The sequence below is a fragment of the Corapipo altera genome, unplaced genomic scaffold, assembly GCF_003945725.1.
Source record: "Corapipo altera isolate COAL_440 unplaced genomic scaffold, ASM394572v1 22, whole genome shotgun sequence".
Classification (NCBI taxonomy): domain Eukaryota; kingdom Metazoa; phylum Chordata; class Aves; order Passeriformes; family Pipridae; genus Corapipo; species Corapipo altera.
This window is the reverse complement of record NW_020884886.1, coordinates 2,848,611-2,872,508: the sequence shown is the minus strand read 5'-3', so window position 1 is coordinate 2,872,508 and position 23,898 is coordinate 2,848,611. Positions and strand designations below refer to the sequence as shown.

Below are 23,898 nucleotides of genomic sequence, written 5' to 3'. Positions count from 1 at the left end.
GTTACTGCCAAATAGGTTTTAAGAACATAAAATCCAGACTCAGGTCCCCTTCTTTATTTATGACCAGCTACTTGAGCCAAGTGTATCTTCACTGAGTGGCTGAACTAAAATTAGCATCTGATCTTTTGGAATGGGACTCAATGGGTTCATTGCTGCTTTGACTTCTAAATTACTCATGTGTTTCTTGTATTCTTCCTGATAGTAAGGGGTTGCAGAGCAACAAGAAATCTGTACTTCCAGATTAATATGACTTTCTCTGTGCTTGGTTATGAAACTGTCGATTGTAACACTTCTGATAATATCCATTCAGACCATACTGAGGCTTTAGTGCTTATTGTGTTCACATTGTGCAAACCTCTTGTCACGGCCGTGACCCTTGTCAGCATGCATCCTGAAGGAGTACAGATACTCTGTGATGGTGTTTCCAAATTAGTATCTAAAGCACAAATAGCCTATCCTGAAAGGCATACCAATTTAGATAAAAAATAACAGCTATTTACATGGGTAGATGTAAAATTTAATTAAACTTTTCTGTAAAATAATGAAGTGCCCTTTTTTCAAGACCTTCAGCAGATGGTCTTTTCAGCTCTAGATTCCAGCTCTGAGAAGATGCTTTGCATAAATTTTGCTTGAAGAACAAAGTTGTGAGCAGTGTACCTTTTCTGACTGGCAAATGACTAAGCTGCTGTATGAACTTGCTCTGGTCGTTTGCCTGTAACTGTAGGGGAAAACTTCTGATGGAATCAAGGAAATAAAAAAAAATTATTCCTGCCTCATACAAAATTGTTAGTTAAGGAATAGTTAAAAAAATACTAATATTTCTCCCTATGCAGATTGTTGATGAAATAAGATTTAAATTGTTAAGCACAAGCTGTACCGGTTCTTGGTGGAGAAAAAACCATATTGCATATTCATAAATGCTCTCTTAGAAATTTGTGATGTTGCAAAATAAAACTATTATTTTCTGCCAAGAAAAAATAATAAAGTAAATTCCTAATAAAGTATGAGCAATCAAGCTCTTATCTGAGGAAAAATATTTTAAAATATATATATATATGACAAAATATAAATAAAATAAGAGGGTTTTTTTCTTTTTTATCAAATACATCTGTAATCATAGGGAGAGAGGGGAAAAACCTCAACCTCCTGCCCCCCTCCAACTTTCTCCTACCTTTTTTTCTGTAGCTTTTCCATCTATGCATTTAGCATTCAGGTAACCAAACCTCATACAGGGCAGTACCAGCTTTATTATTTTACCTTATGGGTGGGACTTTTCCTGTGACTAACTGCTTTCATACTCCTAGATCTGGTCTTTCCCAACTTTAGTCGTCACAGTTTCCTCACCTGCCCAAATGCCCTTGTCAAAGATATTCCTAAGAGTTGTCTTAGTGTCCTGTCATCCAGAAACTTCAGTTACATTTCAGCTCTGCCAGCAAACACACAGTTCCACTGAAATGTGCTGTTTATCAGGCTGCTTGCTGTTCCCAGTTAAACACAGTGGTGTTGGATACATCCCTGGCTGTAGTGAGCATGGAACACTTTACACAAACAAAATGAGCAAAAGAGTAAAATGCACCTACTGGGTGTTTGTTCTGGCCAGCCCAGCTCCCAGGCTGAGGTGTGTTCACCCAAGTGCTTGTCCTTGTGCCCAGATCAATATCCTATGATATCCTGCTGCATTTTTGCAATGCTGCTTCATCAGTTAATCAGTCTCATGTTGCTGTCCGTAGCAGTCTTGCCAAGAAAGCAGCAATACAATAGAAGTGTGTAGAACAGGAATTTTCCTGGGCTCCCTTATTTCAACTGTGTGTGTGAATGGAGGAAGTGAGGAAAAATGTTGTCAGCTGTAGGAAATGGCATTCACAGTGCAGGAAACATCTTTCATTTCTCCGTTGGTTTTCCATTTTATTCAGATGTATCCTTAAGGTAGTGAATTGCTTTTCCATCGTTATGCTGGAGATCCAATACACTTTTTAAAATGGTTGTTACCCACTTAAGCTCACAAACTCCCTCCTTTGCATTAGCTGCACTAAAATTTCCTTTTTTAGTTAAAAAAACCCATAATATTTGCTTTTGTTCCTTTAGAAAGTATTTGTACTGATGTTTGCAAGGAGTAATTGTTCTTTTGTATACCAGAGGTTTCACGTGAAGTTTTGGATAAAAGACTTAAGTGGACAGCCCTGCTGTTGTACGAAGTTCTTGGGAAGGCTCATTTGAGAAAGCAGACATAGAGTGATGTTACAAGGAACAAATGTGCAGTAGAGGCCAATGAAAGACATACTATTTAGTATTTACTATTTAAAGTTTTGAAACTATTTTACCCTTTCAAACTTTAGACAATAGCAATCATTAAATTTGTTTTTTCTGCTGTTATTTTAGCTTAGCTTTTGGGGTGGGAAAGGTGATAGGACTAGAAGCAGAATTGGAGTTTTAGTTTCTGCATGTAACTGTGCAGTTCAGACTCAAATCTACAGAGAGCTCACAGATAGTGGTTTAAATCAGCCAAGACTTGGGGCAGGAGAATCTTACATTGCTGTAACGTTACAGTAGTGTTTGTGCTTGTGAATGCTGAGGTCCTGAAGTGATTTTACATTGGTTCAACCAGAGTCTCTAGTTACCCTATAGCCTCAGTTACCCTATGCCTACCTGTAAAACAAGAAGGGAAACCTATCAGTGTTCTCTCTGACCTGCAGCAAGACTGGAGTGGAACAGCTTTGCAGTTGGGTTTGCCTTGCTTTCTTTGAGTTCTGCTTAAGAATAAAGTAAAATAAAAGTGAATAGTTTCAGAGAGGAGAGACTTCTAGTTGCAATTTCTAATACCAGAACCATTGTGAATAATAGCTATTTAGGTGGGTATCTGACCAATTCAATAAAACTTTTCATAAAACATTGGAAGTGTATGTGAGTATGTGTGTGAGAGAGGAGGAGGAGATATAAATTGAAAATGCTGTTTCAAAAGGGAAAGACTGCCAGCAAAGGAGGGTAGACTCATGGTGCTATTCTGGAGTTGATGTTTTGTATTTACTGATTGGGAGTATTTCTTCAATTCACAAAAATTGTTTTGATGACAGACTGGGCAGTTATAGTAAACATTTAAAGATCCATAGGAAAAAAATTGTTTTCTTCAGTAAACATATAAAATGGACATCAGCTCCTGCCCTTCATCCACTCCCAAACTAAACCCCCAAATGGCTTTAGTATGGATAGCGGGTCTTTACACATCTGTCCTTTTGCTTCACACACCTGACCTTAATGCTGGTTTAGAAATAACACCCAGCATGAGGGCTGATGTGAGGGCAGGAGGGCTGGGTCTGAGCCCAGAGTGAAGTCCTGCCAGGCTGCCTCTGCTCCAAGCTGGGACCTGTCTGACCTCCTCCTGCTCTCCAGGCACTGAGGCTGTGAGGGGAGCACAGAAGTTTTGGCTCACTTCCCAAGCCATCCTGCAGCACATGCATGGGCTCCAAAGGTGCCTTAGCCCAGGAAGGGAGTCCACTGCAGCTCGTTGCACTCTGCCAGACTCCAGCTGGCTTTGCTTGTAACCTGCTGTGGTTCATCCAGCTTATCCCCTGTGCAGGTGTGACAACAGCGATGGAAGAGGCTTTGAAGTTAATAAAGCATTGTCCCCATGGAGTTTAGACACCTCTATCTACAGTCAGCACAGAGTGAGGCTTCCATGATTGAATTTATTTGTAAATGCACATATTTCTTATTAAACCCTGCTTCAAATACCCTTGAGCTTTCTTTTTTTTTTCTCTCCTTTTTTTTTTTTTTGGTAATGTTGAAAAAGACACCGACCTGTGGTTTAACTGTCTAAGAACTCGCTTTTCTAGAATTGGAGTTTGAATTTTTGGAGAGTGGTTCCAAAAGGACTGTTCCTCAGTCTTATGAGAGGAAACCAGCATGAATAAGTTCAATATTCACTATAGCACAATTTCATGAGAAAAAATAAGTTGAATCTGGTACATGCATGTGGATACAACACTCTTGAGTTGCTCCTTTGCTGTGAGAGGAACTTCTCTTTATTAAGGAATAAGTGTGTATAAGTTCTATAGGTGTTTAGTCTACAGTAGTGTAAGGAGGAACAAAAGGAGGTTCATTAATTTTCCATGCTTAAATGTTCTCAGGCTTACAGAGGAGGAAGCTGGATAGAAAGTCAGTGTTGAAGCTCATTTGTTAATGTTTGTTGTAGGTAATTGCACTGTAGTTTGGTTTTTTAATCATTCTGTCTAATACCTATAGAGGATGTTACAAGCTGGCATCATCTTTTGAAGGTTAACGGGGTTACCTCAGTGCAGCCATAAAACTGGGGACATGTTTGTTGTGACAAACCCTTGGTATTTTAGCTATGTCCATTATTGTCATAAGGAAAGGGCTCTGGTAAACTTAAATTAGCATTAAAATATAGAGGAGAGAGGAAGTATTTTGGCATTCTTAGTGAATTGATTATTTCTAGCATAAAGACAAATTATTGATCATCCTCATAACCACATTTTCCTCATGTTGACACATAATTCTCTAGTTTAATCTTGTGTTATCCCACTGGGTATTGGTACTGCTGATTCACCCTTCCAGACTTTGAACATTAGAAATTTTGCCACTCTTTTTTCTTTCTTTTCTGTTTCGTTTTACACTAGCTATTCATCATGTTGACTAATGTTTCACTATGCCTCCATCTCTCTGTAGATTGTAAAGTGTAGGGCTGGAATTAATTTTTTTTGTTCTGGATTTGTACAACTCTGTATGGCAAAGTCTGAGCCCCAGCATGGTTCATATTGGCTGTAAGAGTTCAGAGAATGGATGTTCTGCTGTAGTTGGACAGTCATTTCCCATTAGGATTAGGAATTGAGCAGTGTGACCTGTAAGATCTAGCAAATTAGTTGTAATATCAGGGTTTCCTCCTTTACATGTAAGTATATTATTTATGGCATAATGAAGTGTGATTATTGTCTAAACACTTTCCTATATTGAATACTAATCTGCAGAGAATGAGTGGCAGCCAGGAAAAGCAATGCTGGTGGGAAAAGGCGCTCTATTCTCCCCTTTTTCCTGCATCACAGTGTGAAGGTAAGCACCTCTGCCTCTTAGAACTAACTTGCTGTTGCACCTGTGTTAGAGCAAAATACTCCTTGTTATGGACTGGAATTGCTGCAGATAAATTGGAACTACTGTCTAGATATAAAAAGCCCACACCAGTAAGCCTCCACAATCAGTTCTCTTATCAGAGAGAGAACTGGGATGCTTCAGTTGCACTTGTAGTAGATCTCTAGCATGATTCTAAATTGGTTTCAAAAGAAATTGGTTTTAAAGTAGTCTTAATATTTATGCAAGTTTACTTAATTCCAGAGCCTGCAATTAAGTAAACAGAAAATTAATCTCTGACTCTGAAAATACTTTATTACGTTTCTTAATGTTTCATCCTGAGAAAATCCTTACTTGGTAGGTAATTTTATAAGAATGTGAAAACATGACAATTACCTTTTATGGGTTTGCATAAATAACATGCCAGTTGTTCAGTGAATGTGTGGAATCTCTCTCAGACTGGGAAGGAGAGGGATTTGCCACTTGGCCACTCCCTTCATTCACACTGACAGGCTGGGAATTTTTCTGTGCCACACAGAGAGCGAGTCCACTCCTGGTAGGCAGGCTGCTCGTGAGCAGAAGCAGGTGTGCTTCCAGCACCTCCAGGAATCTGGAGTATCTGACAGCTGACTCAGCCCAGGTTTTCAGTGGATAGGCAAGAATCCAGGCGGGGTTTTTTGTCTGCATACCAGTTCACCTTTTCTGGGAGACGGCAAGAAGCTAAACCAGAACATTTTGTATCCTGAATTGATAGGCTCTCTGGTGCTTTCTCTTGGTAGAGGTTCAGGGCAAGAAAGTTTTGATCTGAGACCTGGTTCCCAAATAATATGTAAGTAGATTAGCCAGTGGTTGATACTGAACTACTTTAGGAGTGCAACTGAACTTGTATTCTCGGTGCCAAAACGCCCTTACTTGGTTGTTCAGGACAGTTTGGGTTACGTTTAAGAACATCTTAACTTACTTTGCTCCCAACTATAGAAATGTGCACAACGAAAGACAAGAGATTGATGTCTGCAGGACTGGTCACAGAACCTCCCATGTCCGAAATAGCCCTGTCTTTGCAAAGCGGGGGGTGCTCAGTGTCCTGCGGCAGAGCCGGGGGTTGTTCCCGGTGACACCCGCGGCTCCCGGCGCCGGGAGCGGCTCGTGCTGACCCCTGGCGGTGAGGGCCCGTAACTGCGGGCGGGGAGCGCGGCCGCGGGCAGAACCTGCTGGGGCGGGGCAGAGTGTGCGTGAGGTACAACAGGCCCGGGATTCGCTCTTCCAGACTCGGCTTTTAAACGAGGAACTTTATCCTCAGAGCTGATGTTATTCTTTCACAAACTGTATCCAGTTTTTCCGTATGGGTATTTTTTATAAATGGATATTGATGCATGTGATCCATGTATATCTATATGATAAGTGTTGATATTCTGTACAGAAGTTTACTCTGGTAAGTAGAAACCACAGCCATTCACATCAACTGGGGTTTTTTTTGAGCTTCAGTGAGGATCAGGCTGCAGTTGCAGTCTGTACTGTATGAGGATAGAAATAGGAATGATCTGGAACACCGTGCAGCATCAGAATTGAAAAATGCACTGAAGCATTTGTGATAAGAAAGTAATTCTTGCTCTTTATACTTTAGTATTTTAGATGTTTTCATTAACTAAGTAGCTTCCTCTTTTATTATTTTGTTATCCAGGTAGGATTTGATGAAGCTTCCATAAGGTATTATGCTTATCTCTGTCAGGGTGTCAGACCATAAAATCCCCCAGAAGCACAGGGGTTTAGAGTATGAATTTCAAGAATACATCTCTGGATGCTTTCATTTTGGCTAAATGTAAATAACAGTGTTCCTCAATTCTGTTTTTTCTTCCTTTTCCTCTGAAACACCCCCACAAACACAATGTAAGAGTGCTATACAAATGCCAAGGGAGAGAATGGTGTAGGAGAACTTGCAGATGTAAAGGAAATATCCAATGATGATGAACATCTTTTAGATTTTAATATGGTAAGTTTGTCATTGGTTTGGGGGAGGAAGGTTTTTGCTTATTTTATAAGGGTGGGCTGCTGCATCTTTTCTTTCATCACAGTTCTCAGTCTGACCTCAAATGAAATTCCTGCAAAAACCTTCAAAAGCTTTTCTTCCCTTACTTTGTTTTTTAATCTCCTCTGCATCTTGGGCATTCTTCTGAAAATTCCTCAAGGTGTTGTACTTTGGGGAGTACAACCCTTTGTACGAATAGTTGTACTTCTAGTAGATAAGCAAAGCCAGTTTCCTTTGGGAATGCTTGGCATTTGCTTGTCATGAGTGCTAAACATGAGTCTTCTTTTCCTCAACTAAGTAAGCGTAGAGTGGGCTGATATGCATTGTGAGGGCAGAAAGAACCAGTAAGTGAAGGCATAAAGATAATTTTTGCTGAATTCTGTCCTCATTACAAGCAAAAAACCACGATTTTTTTCTGTAGGGAAAAATTGTCATGTTCAAATGTATTTACTGATACACCTTTAAACTTTATAGTGATGATAGCACTACATTTACACTATGACATGCTTGCTGTGGCTTTACTGATTCAGCTGAACATATACTGAAAATACATTTGCTTGAAGTCAGATCTGTGCTGTGTTTTCTTGCTATTTAATACTTACTACCAAGTTTGGGAGATACCTTTTACAGTAATTTTTCTAACATAAACTGTGATAAAGATACATCCTAACTGAGTTTGCTTTTGATTCTCTTGCTTTTTTTGTGCAAATCCTAAAATTAAGGAATAGGAAAAAATAATAAAAGCCTCACCTTTTTATCCTGTTGTTCTGCAGTCCTTTCTGCATAGTGGATTAATTTAGGAAAGAGAAGGACTTGCCCTGTAATCTTGGCATCTCTCTTGGACAACTACAAAACCATGTAACCTCCCTGCCCAGAGAAAAGCAAGCGTGTTCTTTTTTGTTCCCCATCAACACTGTCAGTTTAAATCCTTAGGTTTCTTCTGTTTATGAAGCAAGATGTGCAGATGATATAAATGCTGAGGCAAAACCAAATGGCTTCAGGAAGAAGATCTACTCCAGTGATAGCTCCAGCTCTGAAGACACAGCTTCAGAAGGTGGAAGTGAATGGGCTGATCCGTGTGAGGAGGAGCTTTTTTCTCGAACTCAACTGTAAAAACTGCAGAGTAGAAAAGATGATTGAAAAGTAACATGAGATGGAAAACTATCCTTCTTGAGGGTCTGTAGCTCTAAAACAACAACTTGAGTTTCCTCTTCAGTTAATGGATTCAGATGTGTATTTATCTTTCTCTTCTTGCTTACTTTATAGATGAGGACACAGCTGTCCTGTTGAAGATTTTTTTTCCCCAAAAAATACTGTTAAATTCTTGGCTATTTGAACTAGACTAGATTGTGTTGTCAAATCAAGAATGGATGTGCATGTGCTTGTCTTAGTAGTACCACTGCTTTTTTGCATCTTAATTGCAGTTATTTTCATTCGTAACTGTAGCCCTACCACTATTACTATCTTCTTAGCATCGCAGTGTCTACAACTACTTCTGCTATTCAGAGACTTCAGCTTTCTGCACATTAGGCTTTGTTCTCTAAGAACTGGGAGATAAATACTTAACACTGTAATCTATCAGTGCCTTTCTGAATGCAGGAGAAAAGCATGAATGACTTGTCCAGTCTTCATTCAGTAAATCTCATAACTTTGAAGTAGGAACAACAGGGTTGTGCTTTAGAGACTTACAGAAACTGTGTTTTCTATCCTATGATTCCCCCCTCCCGCAAACCAACACTGAGGATACCATGGTTTGTATTTTTGCTAACTGGAGAAGCCAAGGATTTTTTGTAGGTATGGAGGCAATGTGGGGTTTTTTTCCTTTTTTTCTTTTTTTTGTCCTTTTTAGCAACTTGCCAATGTGGGGCAGAAGTTTAAAAAGTAACACCAAAAATAATAAACCACTGGGGTGATGTGTGGATTGTTGTGAATTTTGTTAACGAGTAATGAGAATGTTGTCTTGTTGCAGATGAAGGCATTCATGTAACCTGCAAAAGCATCCTGTAACTGAACTTGAGCCTGAATGACTGAAACTCTCTAAAATGCTCAGAGTGTTCAATGTTCTAAATGCAAAGGGTCAGTGCTTCACTTGAAAGAAATCCTGTGGCTGCTGCAGTTAGCTGCTGTTGTGGCTGTAATTTAGTAAATCTCGTAGTTCATTTTGTGTTCCTGAGAGAATGTGTGGGGCAAGTTCTGTGTGTGGTGGGTGGGGGTAGGGAAGGTGATGAATTACAACATAACATGTGTGATTGCAGTAGTGATTGTTGCTTTATGTGACTTGCTTTTAAATTTTATTTTGTTAACTTAGAAAGTCAATACATTGTCAAGTTGCATCTGTACAAGACTATCAACTCCTTGTGCTTTTAACACATTATGCAAAATGTATAAGCCAGGAGGAGCAATATTTGCAAAACTAAACATTCTAAGTTTTTGCCAACTCCTAGTTTAAAAAATGACAACAACTAACTAGTCTACACGATTGCAGCATGTCTAGAACACCAGGAAGTGCAGAGAGTCCAACACTGACTTGAAAAGCTTCACCATTAATTTTGACAGGCAATAAACCTCACAAGAAACGTAGCTGTTTGAAATGTGAGCTGAACTGCCTTTGAAATATGTTCTGCGCTAGAAATGCTTTCTGAGTAACTGGGTTTTGTTGCCTTTATTCAGTTGACAGTGTAAGAATTTAAATATGTGGTTGGGGAACCATGCCAGTCTTTGTGCAACGCTTTTGGTGAGATCCTTACTAAAATTGGCTTGGTTGCCCTTACCCGGGGACTTTCTTTTGGTCCTCCTCTTAGACTATGTTTTAGGGTTTGTATTCATACAACAAATCTTTTGACACTTTACAGTTTCTTTTCTTAATTTATTTGCAGACTTTGAATAGATTTTTATATATTTTACTTTCTTCTGGAGCTTCCTTGAGAGGTTGTTTAGCACCTGCACTGAGAACTAGTTAACTGTAACATGAAAGTAAAAAAAGAACTTTACACACAAATTCTTCAAATCACTACAGTGAAGAATGGAATAGAACTTCATTTGAGAACAGGAAATGACCAAATGGACATATTTCAAACACAAACTTCAGCTCAGTTAATACTGGCTTGAGCTGCTTCTTTGGTAAGAAAGGGCTCAAAATATCAAAGGTGTTGCTCGTAGTTACATTGTGGTGTGTAATGATTCCAGCACCTTTGGGGAAAATAAAATCCTATACTGAGCTTGGGCAATAACAAATTGTCTTTACTTGTTTTCATAGTTTAATGGCTAAAGCTCTAAGGCTTTCAGTGAGAGTTGAAGTGTGGTTTTTAGTTTTTCTATATGGATAGAAACACACAACAACAACAACAACAACAACAACAACAACAACAAAAGCATTAAAGGTTGGCGTACGCTGAACCGCACTGTGGGATGAAGCGCATTGCATATCCATAGCACTGAAGTATCAGTTTTCCATTCCTGGGCTGAAATTTGTTTCTACTTTTTGCTTCAAGTGGTTGTATTGTTCTGATTTCACGTACACCAGAGTAACTGATTTTGTTTTCTTGTGGAGTTACTTAACACCGAATAAAAATATAAAAGGACAATTGGATGGTGTGTGTGTGTCTTTATTTTCTTTGGCTAATTGTATAGCTTAAATACAACATGGCAGCTAAGCATTAAACATTCTGGAGAAATAGCATGAGATACCAAGTTCAGGAGTCCTTTTCATTGCTGTAATTTTTAAAACTATTTTTTATTCTTTTTCAATACAAAGTAGGAAAATTAAATACACTGCATCTGTTCTTAAAACAAAACAAAACAAAAAAAAGACAAAATAAGCTTAGTCCTCACCTTATTTCTGCATAAAATATCATAATCTCATTCCAAAAATTTGTAAGGACAACTTCACATTTAGAAAACACAAAATCTCTTTAAGAAAGAAATTAAACCCACACAAACCCAGACCCTCTCACACATAACAGTTTAAGAACTTGTATACAGCAGGGGATCTAAACCAGCAGACTTTTATTTCTGCTTTCAACTTGCGTTCAGCCATTAAATGGTCAGTAAATTCCACGAAAGTGCACTCTCCTCATTCCACAGATACACCTCTTTTCATAGAAAGGAAAAAAACTCCCAGCAGCTCACATTTCACTTGGTGGAGCTTGGTGCACTCTGGTGCTGTAGGTCTGCAGCCAACGGGACCTGGGATTCTGTGCAGAATGATTCAGACTCTGCTGAATTGGAAGTGCAGTGAAAATACCACAAATACACACTTGGAAATAATGGAAAAGAGTTGCTCTGTAAGGCCCTTGGGTGAATACTTTCGTTCATTAGTATCTAGCATGCTTCAAACTTAGTAGCTGAAACTTTTAAAGGCATAAATTATTTTCAATTATTTCTTAAATACAGCAGAAGGAATATATTTTCATTGTGCTTATAGAACATGCTTGATAAAAGAATCAGCCAGACTTTTCAATTGCTGTATCTGAATTAACTCCACATTTCTTAAAGAATTAGTTTCCAATGTAAACAATGCTTCTGCCATGCAAACCCCACTGCACAGTCCTAGGGAGCAAGTGCACCTGTCAGCAGTGGGGCAGCTGTAAATGCACATCACACTGGGACTTCACAGGGGTGCTGTCCGATGGGAAAATACATGGGAAGGGACTGCACCTTCTGGAAAGCCAGGATTCCTTGACAGTAGCTCATTATTTCCCTGCCAGGACCAGCATAGTTAAGTATTATCCCCAATTAATTAGTCATTAGCTTTCATGTACAGCATCTCACATAATTTTCTTTTATGATCCATGGAACTAGTAGCAACAAGACTCCAGAAGTTTGGGACAAGTGAGACGTTACTGACATATTTTAGCTTCCTACAGTAAGCCTCCTGTTCTGTCGTTCAAGGTTCTCCTAAAATGTGTTGTTATGTGCAAGTGCTTATAAATTTTATGAGGTACCTCTATGCTCCAAGAGGATGATAATGGGATGAAAGGGGAAAACAGCTCGCAGAGCTGGCAGTGGGTCAGCACACTGATGGGAAAAAGCCACTGGGTGACAAAACACTGGCCTCCCTGCCCTCCTTCATCCGTAACAGCTTCACTATAAACACACCGAGGACGGAGGCTGTGCTGAGAGGCTGCCGCGGGTGCTGCCTCCTCCCGCCTGGCAGCCTTCCCGCAGGGCAGGTGCTGCTGGAACGACCGTGTCTGGTACTGTTGTGTACTGCAGCCATAGGACCCAGCTAATCCAAGAGTGCAAAAGCTGCAGGAAGTCTCTGCCTCCCTCTCAGTACAAGGCAGGGTTCCTTCTATTAACAGCAGTAACCGGCATTCAATGTTGCTACAATTGCTTGTCACGAAGACTTCAGGAGTTGTTAATGAAGGGTTATCTGCCCATCATTTCTGCACAGACCCTTTACTCACTACAAGGAAACAGACACAGCAGGAAGTAGCAACTCTCCTTGCCTCACAGAATTGAGCACTCTCAAGTTCTTGAATTTCTTCTAAAACCACTGTAGGCAATCAAGCCTGTTAAAAAGTACAGATGAGCATATTTTCAGACTCATTTCAGTGCTTTGCTTGTTCATAGCCACAGAAATGTTCAAGCAGAGAGCAGTACAGTACAGCAGCAGTACTGAAAGCAAATACATAAGCACTGCCTAAAAAGGGATGCCACTTCCACTGCTGGAGATTTTTAGGGACAGATTAGACAATTGTGTCAGGAATGATGCAATGACCCACACAAACTCGTACAGTTTGATCCCCAACTTGTGTTTGAAAAAAGTACAACTTACGTGTTAAGCCTCTTGTCCAAAGAGTAAATTTGCCTCATAAATTCCTACCTGCTGTGATGGGCCACCCTGATCCCTTCCTGATATGGAAAGAAATTGGTATTGAATTTTTCATTTTTGCACAGTTCATGTATTCATGCAATAATGAATGTTAAGGACTGTTAGCATCATTTATATTCCCAACACCCTTTCAGTAGGATTTTACCTTTTTCATTTTTTTTTACATAACTTTTAATTTTTGCATTGTTGTTTGGCTTCTAATTGTCCTTTGTAATGGGATTTGAGCCCTCAGTTGTTTGACTCTGGAACTCTTATCTATTTGACAAAAAGTCTTCAAGAAGTCTCAGTTGTCATTCATGGTTTTTAAATATTTTTCTGCCATTTTCCCTGTAATTTTATTCAATACAAAAATATTAGATTCTCTTAAGCACTGAAGATCCGTGGAGACACATTAATGGCATCTGTTACCTGCCCCAAACAAACGTTACTTAGTTTCATTCATCACTACTAGTTCTAGACAACAACTCATTTTTAGTTCAGTACTTCTTTTTTTCTCTCCCTAGTGAATTCCAATAGAAAACTGCCACATGTTGAGTCCAATGCCTTTTCTGTTATAGAATAGATCTATTTGCTTTGTGAAATGTAATTTAAATTGTGCTTACTTAAGAGAATAAATCTGCTATAGCACTCCAACTTTTCATTATGCAGCTGTGCATAATAACAGCCCCATTTCCTTCTCTGGTGTGATTTAGTGATGAGTGAAGATCTGTAACAGAGGTACCATGGAGGCTTTGTCAGCAATTGTTTATGGGCACTTAGGATTCTGCAATTCTGAGATATTATACAAGAAGTAATATTTTTAGTTTGTATAAGTTTTACTTCTTCACACCTTATTACTCATTTTGTCCTTCCTAAACAGCTTGTAGACAGTGATAGAAACAATCCTGTCACGCATCATGTTTCAGTAATATCAATTCAAACATGCTGGAAAGCTTCACACGCTTTTCCTGCCTTTCCTGCTCTTCATTTTCTTGCTGTCTCATGGACGTGAACTTAAAACCAGTGGTAACAGAAGCATTAACAGTAATGGTAGCTACAGACCTGGCTTTCTCAGCCTTTATCAGGTCTAAGTTCCTATAGGAGGAGGCAGTGTTTTGGGATAATGAAATGGCACGTTCTCCTGCTGTTCCTGATTCATCCCAAACCTATTAAAATGGCTTGGTGCACAGGCATTCCATTGCTAGTAGGAATGTCTGTGCCGATGGTGGCTGTGCAGGAAATGGACTGCTATCAAACACAGACAAAACTAGTTTTATGTGAACAAAATTAATTTGTGATGAATCTGACAGAGAAGAATTCATTTGTCAAAAGCATCACCATTTGCTTCTGAGGTACTGATATTTTTCATTGCTACAAGACAGTGGAAACCTGAATTTATTCCTTGTTCCCTTTTCTTGCACCATAGAACATGCATTAGGTACTTCACCGTGCCTGCAGTAATTCTGTAAAGCACGGAGGGTAACGGTATCCAGCACTGCAACACTTGCTCTCTGGCCTGGGTGAGCTAAAACTGCCTTAAGTGACAGTGATGGGAAGTGGAGGCAGGAGCCAACTCTTGTACCTTCACAATATGCAAATCCCTGGCTAACTAGAGAAAAAAATGTCTTCTAGTTTATGACAGAAAATTACCGTCTTCAAGATGGATCAGGAGCTGCACAGCAGATTCCAATGAAGCTCAGTTTGGCTGGCTCTGAAAGCTGCTTGCATCACACTTGGCTTGTGATGAATGAAAAGTCAATCTAGATGTTCTCATCTAGTTCTTAAAAAAATAACTTTGAAGTCGTATCAATTGCAAAATTGCTGAAGCTTGAAAACAGAACTGAAAGCCTAAGCAGAGAATGATTTCTCACATCTACAGGCATAAGAAATATGATGGAAACTTGTGTTTCTGTTCCTCAGCTCTAACGAAACAGAGGAAGGACTGTTATTTTGGGTACTTTTATCATATGTAGTATATTCCAGAGAAATCATTGAGACAGAACAGAGTAGAAACTCTTCATGCTTTCTTGCAGAGTAACCATAAAACTGGCATATTGAACTCTGCTGGCATGGATGAGAGTCTGTACGACAGAGCTCTGGAATTGCATGTTTTAAAAAAAATTAAATTCTGTAGCACCACTCTATTATTAGACCATGTAGATTTTTTTTGCCCACTAGGTGAACATCAGTAGCCAGTTTGAGGCTGCTCTATGTAGTGCTTCATTTCTACACAATAGCCACATGACAACCAGAAACACTATTTACCCTTTCCCATCAAACTCACGTGCAAAGAGTATTTTTCTATATTGACCAGGCTGTGATTTTCTGTGAGTTTCTGTACGCTCTGCTACTGCTTTTTTTTTGCAGCAGCAGGTTTTTCTAATAGTTTCTTCAGCCTAAATTATATTATGAAGTTGGAAGTATCATTATTTCCTATGCAGACATTCTACAGACTTACAGAATTCATGACTGTGTATTTCCATTCTCTTATTTACCCTAGAAACCAAACAATTCTGACCCAAGTTCAACAATACCACGATGACAATACACTATTCCGGTTGCTCCAATAGAAATATTGATTCCCACTCTCAAAAACAAAAGAAAAATATTAATACTGAAAAACGAATTAGTGACAGTATATGGCCCAAAAGACTTTTGCACATAAACAAGTTTTTAGTGCCTCAAAACTGGTTTGGTTCTATTTACCTACTTTTAACAGTAACATGCAAGCTATCTTTTAGAAACAGTGATTTTCAAAAAAATATATGGAGTAATTAATGTCAATCCTAAATTGTTTTATATTGATACTCATCTTTGAAATACATCAGAATAAGTACTGGTCTCAGATCCAGTCACAGAAACTACCTGCAGAGATATAATTTTTGATTGATAAGTTTTCAGTGTAGTCATCTTGATAGGATGGAACTGGTTTCAATAGGGCCATGGTGGCAAGTACTTCTTGGTTTCCCTCTGCCTCTCGCAATTCATTCAGATGTAACTAGCCCACATCAAAGCTTGAATAATCATGAGTTTGCCGCTGCTTGGTGTCAAACTAATTACACTAACAAAAGGTTAGATATTTCTGCATTTGCTTCAGCGTAGACTTGAAGTGTGAGGTGACGGTTCAGGTGTCCGCTTTACCTTACCACCATTGCAGAGACACATCACCAAGCCTAGGTGCGAAACATGTGACCTGTGCAGAAAAAACGCAGCCCCGAGTTTCCCAGATGATAAGGAACACACGACAGCTCCGCCCCTGCCAGGTGCTGACTGCTCCTGACTCCTGTGACTTCAGTGTGGGCGTAGAGCAGGCTGTGCACCGCAGCCCCGCTGTGCGAGGGGAGCACTTGAGGCGGAAGCCAAAGAAAGACACACATGCAAAAAATCGCCAATTACCACCCTAAAGCCTCCACTTTCGGCATTACAGAGCGTAAAGCCAAAGTTCCACAGAGCTAAAGACACACCTGCACTGGACGCCCCCAGACCTTCCGCAGCCCAAACCTTCAAACCCACCGAAGTTTGTTTTCCTCCTAAACGCAGGCGGGAACACAAGCGGAGCCCGGCCGCAGTGTTGCTCCCCCCGGGGATCGCCAGGGCCACCCCCCGCCCCCGGCAGTGACACAGGACGGGCTGCAGCCGCCGGGCAGAGTAACAGTGGCTCCGCCCGGGCGCGGGGCTCCTCGGAGCGCCCTCAGCCGCAGTCCCGCTCCGCTCCCGGGCCGCCTCCGCGGCGGGTCCGTGCGGACACCCTCGACACCGCCGCCCCCTCGGCGGGAGCTGAGACAATCCAAAATGGCGGCCGGCGGCCGCCCCCCGCCCCCCTCCGCGCAGGCGTTCCCTCCCCCGGCGGGCGGTGCTTCCCCCGCCGTGCCGGGCAGGAGAAGCGGCGGCGGGGCGGGAGGAGCCCAAGCCGCGGGGGCTGGAGCGTCCCTGGAGCAGCCCGGCACCTGTCCCGCAGCCAGGTGTGCGCCGCTCCCGCCGCGGGGGCGGTCGCCATGGGAGGCCCCGCGCCGGGCCGAGGGGGCGCCCGGCGAGCTGCGGCTGCTCCGCCTCAGCCGCGCTGAGCCCGGCGCTGCTCCGCGGGGACCGGAGGGCAGCGACATGGACCGCCCGCCGCAGCCGCCGGCCGCCTCCTAGTCCTGCAGCGGCGGCTGCGGGGCGGTCCGGGCATGGCCCAGCGGGAGGAGAACGGCGGAGGGCAGCGCTACCCCGGTGAGGCGATCGGGCTTCGCGGGGCTCTGCGTGCGCGGGCGGCGGCTCAGCCCGGCTGGGGCCGGGGGTGTCGGTGGCACCTGTTGGTGCGAGGGCAGAGCCCGGGGGGCGAGCGGGGAGGGCGGGGGCAGCCCCGGCTGCGAGGGGCTCGGCGGGGCTGGGACTTGGGCGGCTGCCTTGCCCAGCCGCGGCTACCCTCAAAAGTTAAGAGGAGCAGGAAAGCTGAGCCTTCGGAGTCTTCACCGAGTGGTTTACAGACCGCAGAGGGACGTGAGCGTAACTTCCTCAAGGCTTTGGTCGTGGGGTGTTTTTTTTTTGTTTTGTTTTGTTTTGTTTCAGTTTCTTTGGGTTGTTTTGTAAGCGAAGGCCGCCAGCTCGGGAACCTTCGCAGTGCGAGTCAGGCTGAACCCGTGAGAAGGAAGAAACTTTCATCTCGCTGCCTCTCTTCTAGTTGAAGTCTCCCAGGCAATTCCCACAGACCAAACAAAACTACAGCTCACAGGAGCAGAAGTTCTCCTGACGCTGCTGATAATTTAATGTGGTCTCAAAGTTTTCAGTAATAATGGTGTGGGGAGGAAAAACCTGTAAACTGCTTCAGGAGCGGAGGCTTTAGAAAAACACCGTGGCTGATTTGTATTGCCGGCCTGACGTAGTAAATCAGTGGAAAAGCAGTGAAGGGTTTACTTATGATCGCTCTCCGAGCACTCCACTCAGAAGGCGGATTTGTAAAGCTCAGGCTTCGCGGGAGAGCATCAGCTGAGAGTTAGATAAAGACCTCCTAAGGAAAAAACCACCTCAGTGTGTTTCTTTTCTTTTTGCCGTTAAAGTTTCGGCAGTGCTTACATATGTAGCCTTAATCGCTCTATCTCGCACCTTGTTGAAAGTCAGACTTTTCTAGCTTCAGGAGTTCGTCACTCTTGGCAATGCCGTGACTGTTAGAACGTGAACACAAACAACGTGAACCAAGAAATATTTAATAAACAAAACTGGATTTGATGGCCCTGTGCACCGAGGTTATCTGCAGCTGCATTTGATAGCATTTTGTTGCTTGGTACATGCAACAAAAATATTGTTAAATGAATGGAGAATATAAACCTTTGATTTAAAAAAAAATATTTTTCCTCTAAGAAGGAAAAAAAAAGTTGCAGCTATATAGTTGAAGAAATTCCTTGTTCTTAAAAACTTTTAAAAAAATTTGCTGGCAGAGATAACTGTTGAAGAGACAAGGTGTGTGATAAAAATGGCAATGTTAACTCTTTGAGAACTGAGCAGTGTATATGAATCATTCCTTTTCCCATTCCTGTGAGGCAAGAAGATACAAAGCCTGTTTTGCAGATATTTGTCTCACTCTTGTTGGTTGCCTAAATTGCATTGCAGCTCACAGCAAACTTGGAAGAATGGGGCTTGAGTTGGCATCTTTCTGGTTTTGTTTTACTCTAATGATTGGCATTGCTGTTAACTTTCTTTAAATTTCATATCAACATGGGTTAAAAGCCATCTTATTGTAGATCTTAGAATTATAATCAAATATGACTTGTTCCCTCTGTTTGATTGAGCAATATGCAGAGCCAAGATCTGTTTTAAAGCTTCTGGTTATTGTCAGAACATGCCTTCTTGCATGCTGTGATCAGAATTTGGGGAATGTAAGGCTGTATGGACAACCACACTGAGACGGATCAAAACTCCACCTGTCAGAGGGAAGAATTTACCTGGGGGAGGGAGGGCCTCCAAGCAGGACTAATGTACGTTGATGTTTCCATGAAGTTCTGACACTTGCAGTTCAAGGAATTAACAAATTTCTTTTCGTTTAGGAATCATCAGCAATTTTTTTCTTCCCGAGCTTACACATAAACATTTGGGTGTTCTGTGGCTAGGATTTATGCAGTTCAGCTGCCCCTTATGTCACGATGTTAATTTTAAACCTGGCTACAAAACTGTCTTTATCAGGTGCCCCTTAGCACTTACGTTGGAAGTGTTAATGAGCAAATAATCTCTACCTGCCCTCTCATTGCAACGTGTGACCTTGCCTGTTTTTCCCTAACTCCCTTTCCCCTGTTTTCTCGCTTGTGGAATATTCACTCTTACAAGATCACGGTGTTAAGACTTTACAAATATCAATTTTATTTAGATTAATATATATTGAAATAAACCGTAGGGATTATGAATGTTGTGCAGACAAAATTGCTTATTATTTCTCAATAGTCTACTATACTAATATTTTAATAATGCCGTGTTTATTCAGATGATAATGCTACAATATTGTTACATTAATAACTTGTTTCCATAAATCATTTATCATTGGAGCACGTGACAGAGTATTTGACATCAATTGTCAGATTTTGCACTTACCAGTGAGGCAGCTAAAACAAAGAGTATAAATAGCACTTTGCTACATCCTTAAAAACAATCCTACAACAACCTAAAGCAAAATAAATCAAGGAGTTCTCATGTATGTTCTTGACAGCTGATTGCATCTCAGGTTTTCATTTAAAGCCCTTGATGGGTACACTTCAAAGCTTCCCACAGTTTCGCTGAACTGTGTAAAACCTTGGTAGCTTGATGTTGCATAATTTGCTCCAGCAAGCTGTAGCTGTTGCACACTTCTGCCTTTGCTGGTTGCCTGTTTAAAGGATCTCTTCCTGTTAAATTTATTGCTTGAAAAAATACCTTCAGTACCCGGCGTGAACATTTATTTTCACTTCTTTTTGAACTCTCTTGTTTGCAGGATTGTTTGGCCTCTTGAGCTGCTGTTGTTACTGCCTTTGCCAAGGCTGCTTGAATGCTTACCATTTGTAAGCTCCGTCGACAGGAGCCATGCAATTAAACTAAGGACTGGCTGCTACTTGGGAAAATCATTGAGCAGAAGTGATGTCAGTCAGGGGAGGAATTCATTATGGGAACATGCTTGTGCTGTTTACCCAAACATCATCAAAACTGGTCTTGACTGATTACATTTCTGTCCTTTGTTTTCTTTACTGCATTTTTTAGGTGCATTTATATGTGTACATTCTTATAAATAAAGCACCTACACTCTTGGTTATGTTGTTCCATAGTGTGTGTGTGCATATACTTTAGAGTAATGTTGGGGCTGGGTGGGGTCTGGATTTGAAGAGCAATAAAGTGTGTATGAAGGGGTAAGGTGAGCACAAGGAAGAGAAAACAGTCAGACTTGCATTAGAAGAACAAGTGAATCCAAGCAAGAAGGTCTGAAAGCAGGAGATCCAAGTATATGCAACAGTAATTTAACTTGTGCTCCATTTTATATCTTATGTGTACACTTCAACTATCACAGTTGATTTCTTGAGTATAGTTTGTTGCCTGTGTTCCAGGATTGCTGTTTAGGGGTTGTTTGTTTTTTTGCTGGCCCTTGCAATTTTAATTTAGTGAACAGGGAGTTCATAATGTACCCTGTTGGTGTGCTAGCTATCTCAAGACATCACTTTAAATTGCAGGGGATGTAAACTTTTCAAACCATGGTAATGTGGGGGAAAAAAAAAAGTTGCTATAGCAACTCTTTAAGTAAAGTGTACATCTTCACAAGCTTTTTAGTCAAAACAATACATTTGAAACCTTGCTTATGCAGAGGATTAGGCAATTGATGTGTTGATTGATTTGTATGGGTAGCATATAGTTGGCTGCTACAAAGTTCTGGAAAAGTCTAAAAGAGGAAATACCCAGGATTATTTCTCCTTGACTTTTTCTCTGTGCTTAGGAGTGGATTGAACTGGAGTGCCATATCAGCTAGCAAATAGCATTTGGGTAGGAGGTTCAGGATTTAGTGTAGCATATGAAGTACGGTTGGATTCATGAACGTCCCACGTGACTGAAAACTTGTGGAAAAAGATGTTTTGGTTTGGACTGTTTAAATATGTTTGAAGTGTGTTTTCTCTCACCTCCTGCCTGTAAGTATCACAATGCCAAAGTGTATTGATGAGCTCAGATCCAAGAACGGACTGTGTGTCAAACCCTGATGTTTGGCAGGGCTTAGGTGACATTAAGCGGTGGTTTAGAACTGCTGTGAGATACCGATTTTCACAAATTGGGTTTTCTTTTGGGGTATGTGCATAGTTGTTTTTTAAAAGCAGGATGTGGGGAGGACCTCCTAGAGAACAACTGTCACCTTTAGTAGCACCTCTAGTGCTACACTAGAGAGAATAGGAGACCAGAAGCAGGAGATGAGGCTTCAGGAGCTAGAGAAAAATCTGTCTAGAAAGCAATCTGTTGGCAAGATGGAAGGAGTGTTCTTCACTCCTTCACACTCAGCCCAGAGTGTTTCAGAGTGAAGAAACTGAAGCAATATGTGCATATTTGTTCTGCCAACTGCTGCAGAGTGATTACATTGCAAACTTCAGCAGAGCTGTAGGTAATTTAACTATTCATATAGGAAGAGAAGATGTATACAATGTCACTCTAATAATCGTGTAGTGTTTCAAGGTTCTGTAGTAGTTCTGGAAGCCAGGGCAGCAGTCCTGACAGGGTTCCAAGTTTATGGAAGGCCACAGTTGCTTATAAGGATGGTGCATCCAACCTGTAGCTCCTATTGACAGCCCTCACTTGAGGGTTACTCAGATTTACAGTGGATTTGGATTAACTGACTTACTGGCAGCCCCCAGGGAGACACTGTGAATGGATATTGCACAGATGAAGGACTGCAGTCCCTGACTGCAGTAATTACAATGTACTTGCAAGTGTCATGCACTGTACATGCACTGATGAAGTGCATCATGTGTATTGTCAAAACATTAACTGTGTGGATAGCTTTGTAGCTGTTCAGATTTCGCATCTCTTGCTTAATGCAAAACTGATACATTATGCATTCTATTTTGGTGACAAATTTATTATCAGTTATTTGATTTCCAGAAGAATGCTAAGAAATTCTGTTTAAATGAACACTTCAGAATTTGGTCTAAGTGTATGTAAACAAGTTTTGTAGACCCTTGGAATCAGTGAATGTGCATTTATGACTTTATAGAAGTAAATTTCAAATATTTGTCTCAGTATTATAATGGAATATTAAAATACTGCAGGTTTTATAGTATGTCATTTTGCTTTCAGGAGATGTGTAAGAAGCAAACGCTGGCACACAAACTGCTTATGAAAAGCTTTTCATGCTTGACATTTTCTAGAAGCCTAATTTAAGTTGCCATTGTCCAGTTGTTCAAGCAGGGGGAAGGGATAGTAATCATGTGCAAGAGAAAAACAATTTTTAATTGAAAGCCTAAATTAGGACAGGACTGAGTGTATTTAAAAAAAAAAAAGAAACAGACAAAAGAAGCAACCGAAAAAACCCCACTGAACAAACCCAAACAGTCAAGAACAAACCACAACCTTCCTGCAAATAATCACTTATGTTTTCTTTCTTTTTAACCAGGTACTGGTTGGGCCAAGACAACTGATGCAAATTTGTCCAACTCCTTAAATGGTTTGACCTTCATGGGAATTCTGGATGCAAGAGTGGGCAGCGGTATCCAGGGCCTTCCAAACTTGAACTCCGGGACCCCGAGAGATCTCTCATTGCCTCAGTTTGGGCCTGGCCAGCTGTCCAGTGCTTTAGAAGATTGTCATAGCCTTAAATCAGTGGATTCTGGTATTCCAACCCTAGAAATAGGAAATCCAGAGCCTGTTCACTGCAGTGTGTTAAATGTGAAGAGAAAGCAGTCGGAACCTGAAATTGTGCCTGACAGGGCGTTTCAGAGCGCGTGCACACTGCCACCGTATGTGCCTCCACCTTCTCTGGCTGCTGAGCACGACCATGCTGTGCGAAAATCCTCCACTTTCCCAAGGACTGGGTATGACACTGTCAAACTTTATAGTCCAACCTCAAAAACTCTGCATCGAAGTGATGATATCTCTGTTTGTAGTGTGTCTAGTCTTAGCACGGAACTGTCAACAACTTTATCGGTTAGCAATGAAGACATTTTGGACTTTGTGGTCACAAGCAGTTCAAGTGCAATTGTGAATCTTGAGACTGATGAGGCACACTTCTCGGACGTTACCCTGAATTCCACTAAAGAGACCAATGACCAGAGCCAGCAGGAGTGTTGTCCGGAGGTGGATGTGGATAGTAAACGGAAAATATTGGGACCTTTTACGAACTTCTTTGCCAGGTAATGCTTCTGTGAAATATGGCTGTAGTTTAACAGTGAGATTACATAAGATCATAGGAGAATGATCTTGTGTGATATTTTACTTTTAAAGATATAATAGCTTGCTATTTTAATTTAGATTGGTATTAACAACATGTTTTTTGTGTTACGAGTAAGTAGGCAGATACTGCTAGGGATTAAGGCTCTGCATCCTATCTTTATGTTTTATGGAAGCATCTTAAATCTTGGAAGATTCCTTCTGCATTACAATAAAAGAAGTTCTGAACGAGGTCTTTTTTTCCTCTGGGCAGTGGCTTCTTCAGTAATATCTTTTGTGGTTTTGGCCAAGGTCCTTAATCTGATGGCACATAAATAGATAAATATAGGTAGGATCCATACATGTATTAAAGAGCTTTGGCATCTGAGGATTCGTAAGCAGTTTAGCAGTGGTGGAATATTTTATTGATCATTCTAAGTGTATGAAGCTTAAAATACAAATACTTGCCAAACACTTGCGTGACTGCTGTGATCTTTCCAAATCTCAGCTACAATTTTTTTAATACCTTTTTCCTTCATTTATGTATGGCATGAAATCATCTGACATTGTGTCACTTGTTGAAATGACAGCACTGTCCACTCAAAGCAGTTACATGACCCCTTCTAAACGTGGCCCTTGTGTG

The 23,898-nt window shown here is 41.1% G+C and overlaps 2 protein-coding genes and 1 long non-coding RNA gene across 5 annotated transcripts in view; 2 read left to right on the top strand and 1 right to left on the bottom strand.

Annotated features, from left to right (window-relative positions):
* Window positions 1–10,689, top strand: part of KIAA0232 (KIAA0232 ortholog) — a 66,845-nt gene extending 56,156 nt beyond the window's left edge. For all 3 annotated transcript variants that reach the window (XM_027642994.1, XM_027642995.1, XM_027642997.1), the window contains 3 exons: window positions 4,983–5,064; window positions 6,972–7,069; window positions 8,039–10,689. In XM_027642994.1, coding sequence (XP_027498795.1) covers window positions 4,983–5,064; window positions 6,972–7,069; window positions 8,039–8,218 — 360 coding nt within the window. In that variant the 3' untranslated portion in view covers window positions 8,219–10,689. The remainder of the gene's footprint in view (window positions 1–4,982; window positions 5,065–6,971; window positions 7,070–8,038) is intronic.
* Window positions 8,936–16,667, bottom strand: LOC113946932. The gene is made up of 2 exons (XR_003527586.1): window positions 16,067–16,667; window positions 8,936–12,618 (listed from the first exon to the last, which is right to left on the bottom strand). It is a non-coding gene; the product is annotated as an uncharacterized LOC113946932 (long non-coding RNA).
* Window positions 16,668–16,895: 228 nt separating this feature from the next.
* Window positions 16,896–23,898, top strand: part of TBC1D14 (TBC1 domain family member 14) — a 70,872-nt gene continuing 63,869 nt past the window's right edge. The window contains exons 1-2 of the mRNA XM_027642786.1: window positions 16,896–17,132; window positions 22,504–23,239. Of these exons, the coding sequence (XP_027498587.1) occupies window positions 17,090–17,132; window positions 22,504–23,239 (779 nt within the window). The 5' untranslated portion in view covers window positions 16,896–17,089. The remainder of the gene's footprint in view (window positions 17,133–22,503; window positions 23,240–23,898) is intronic.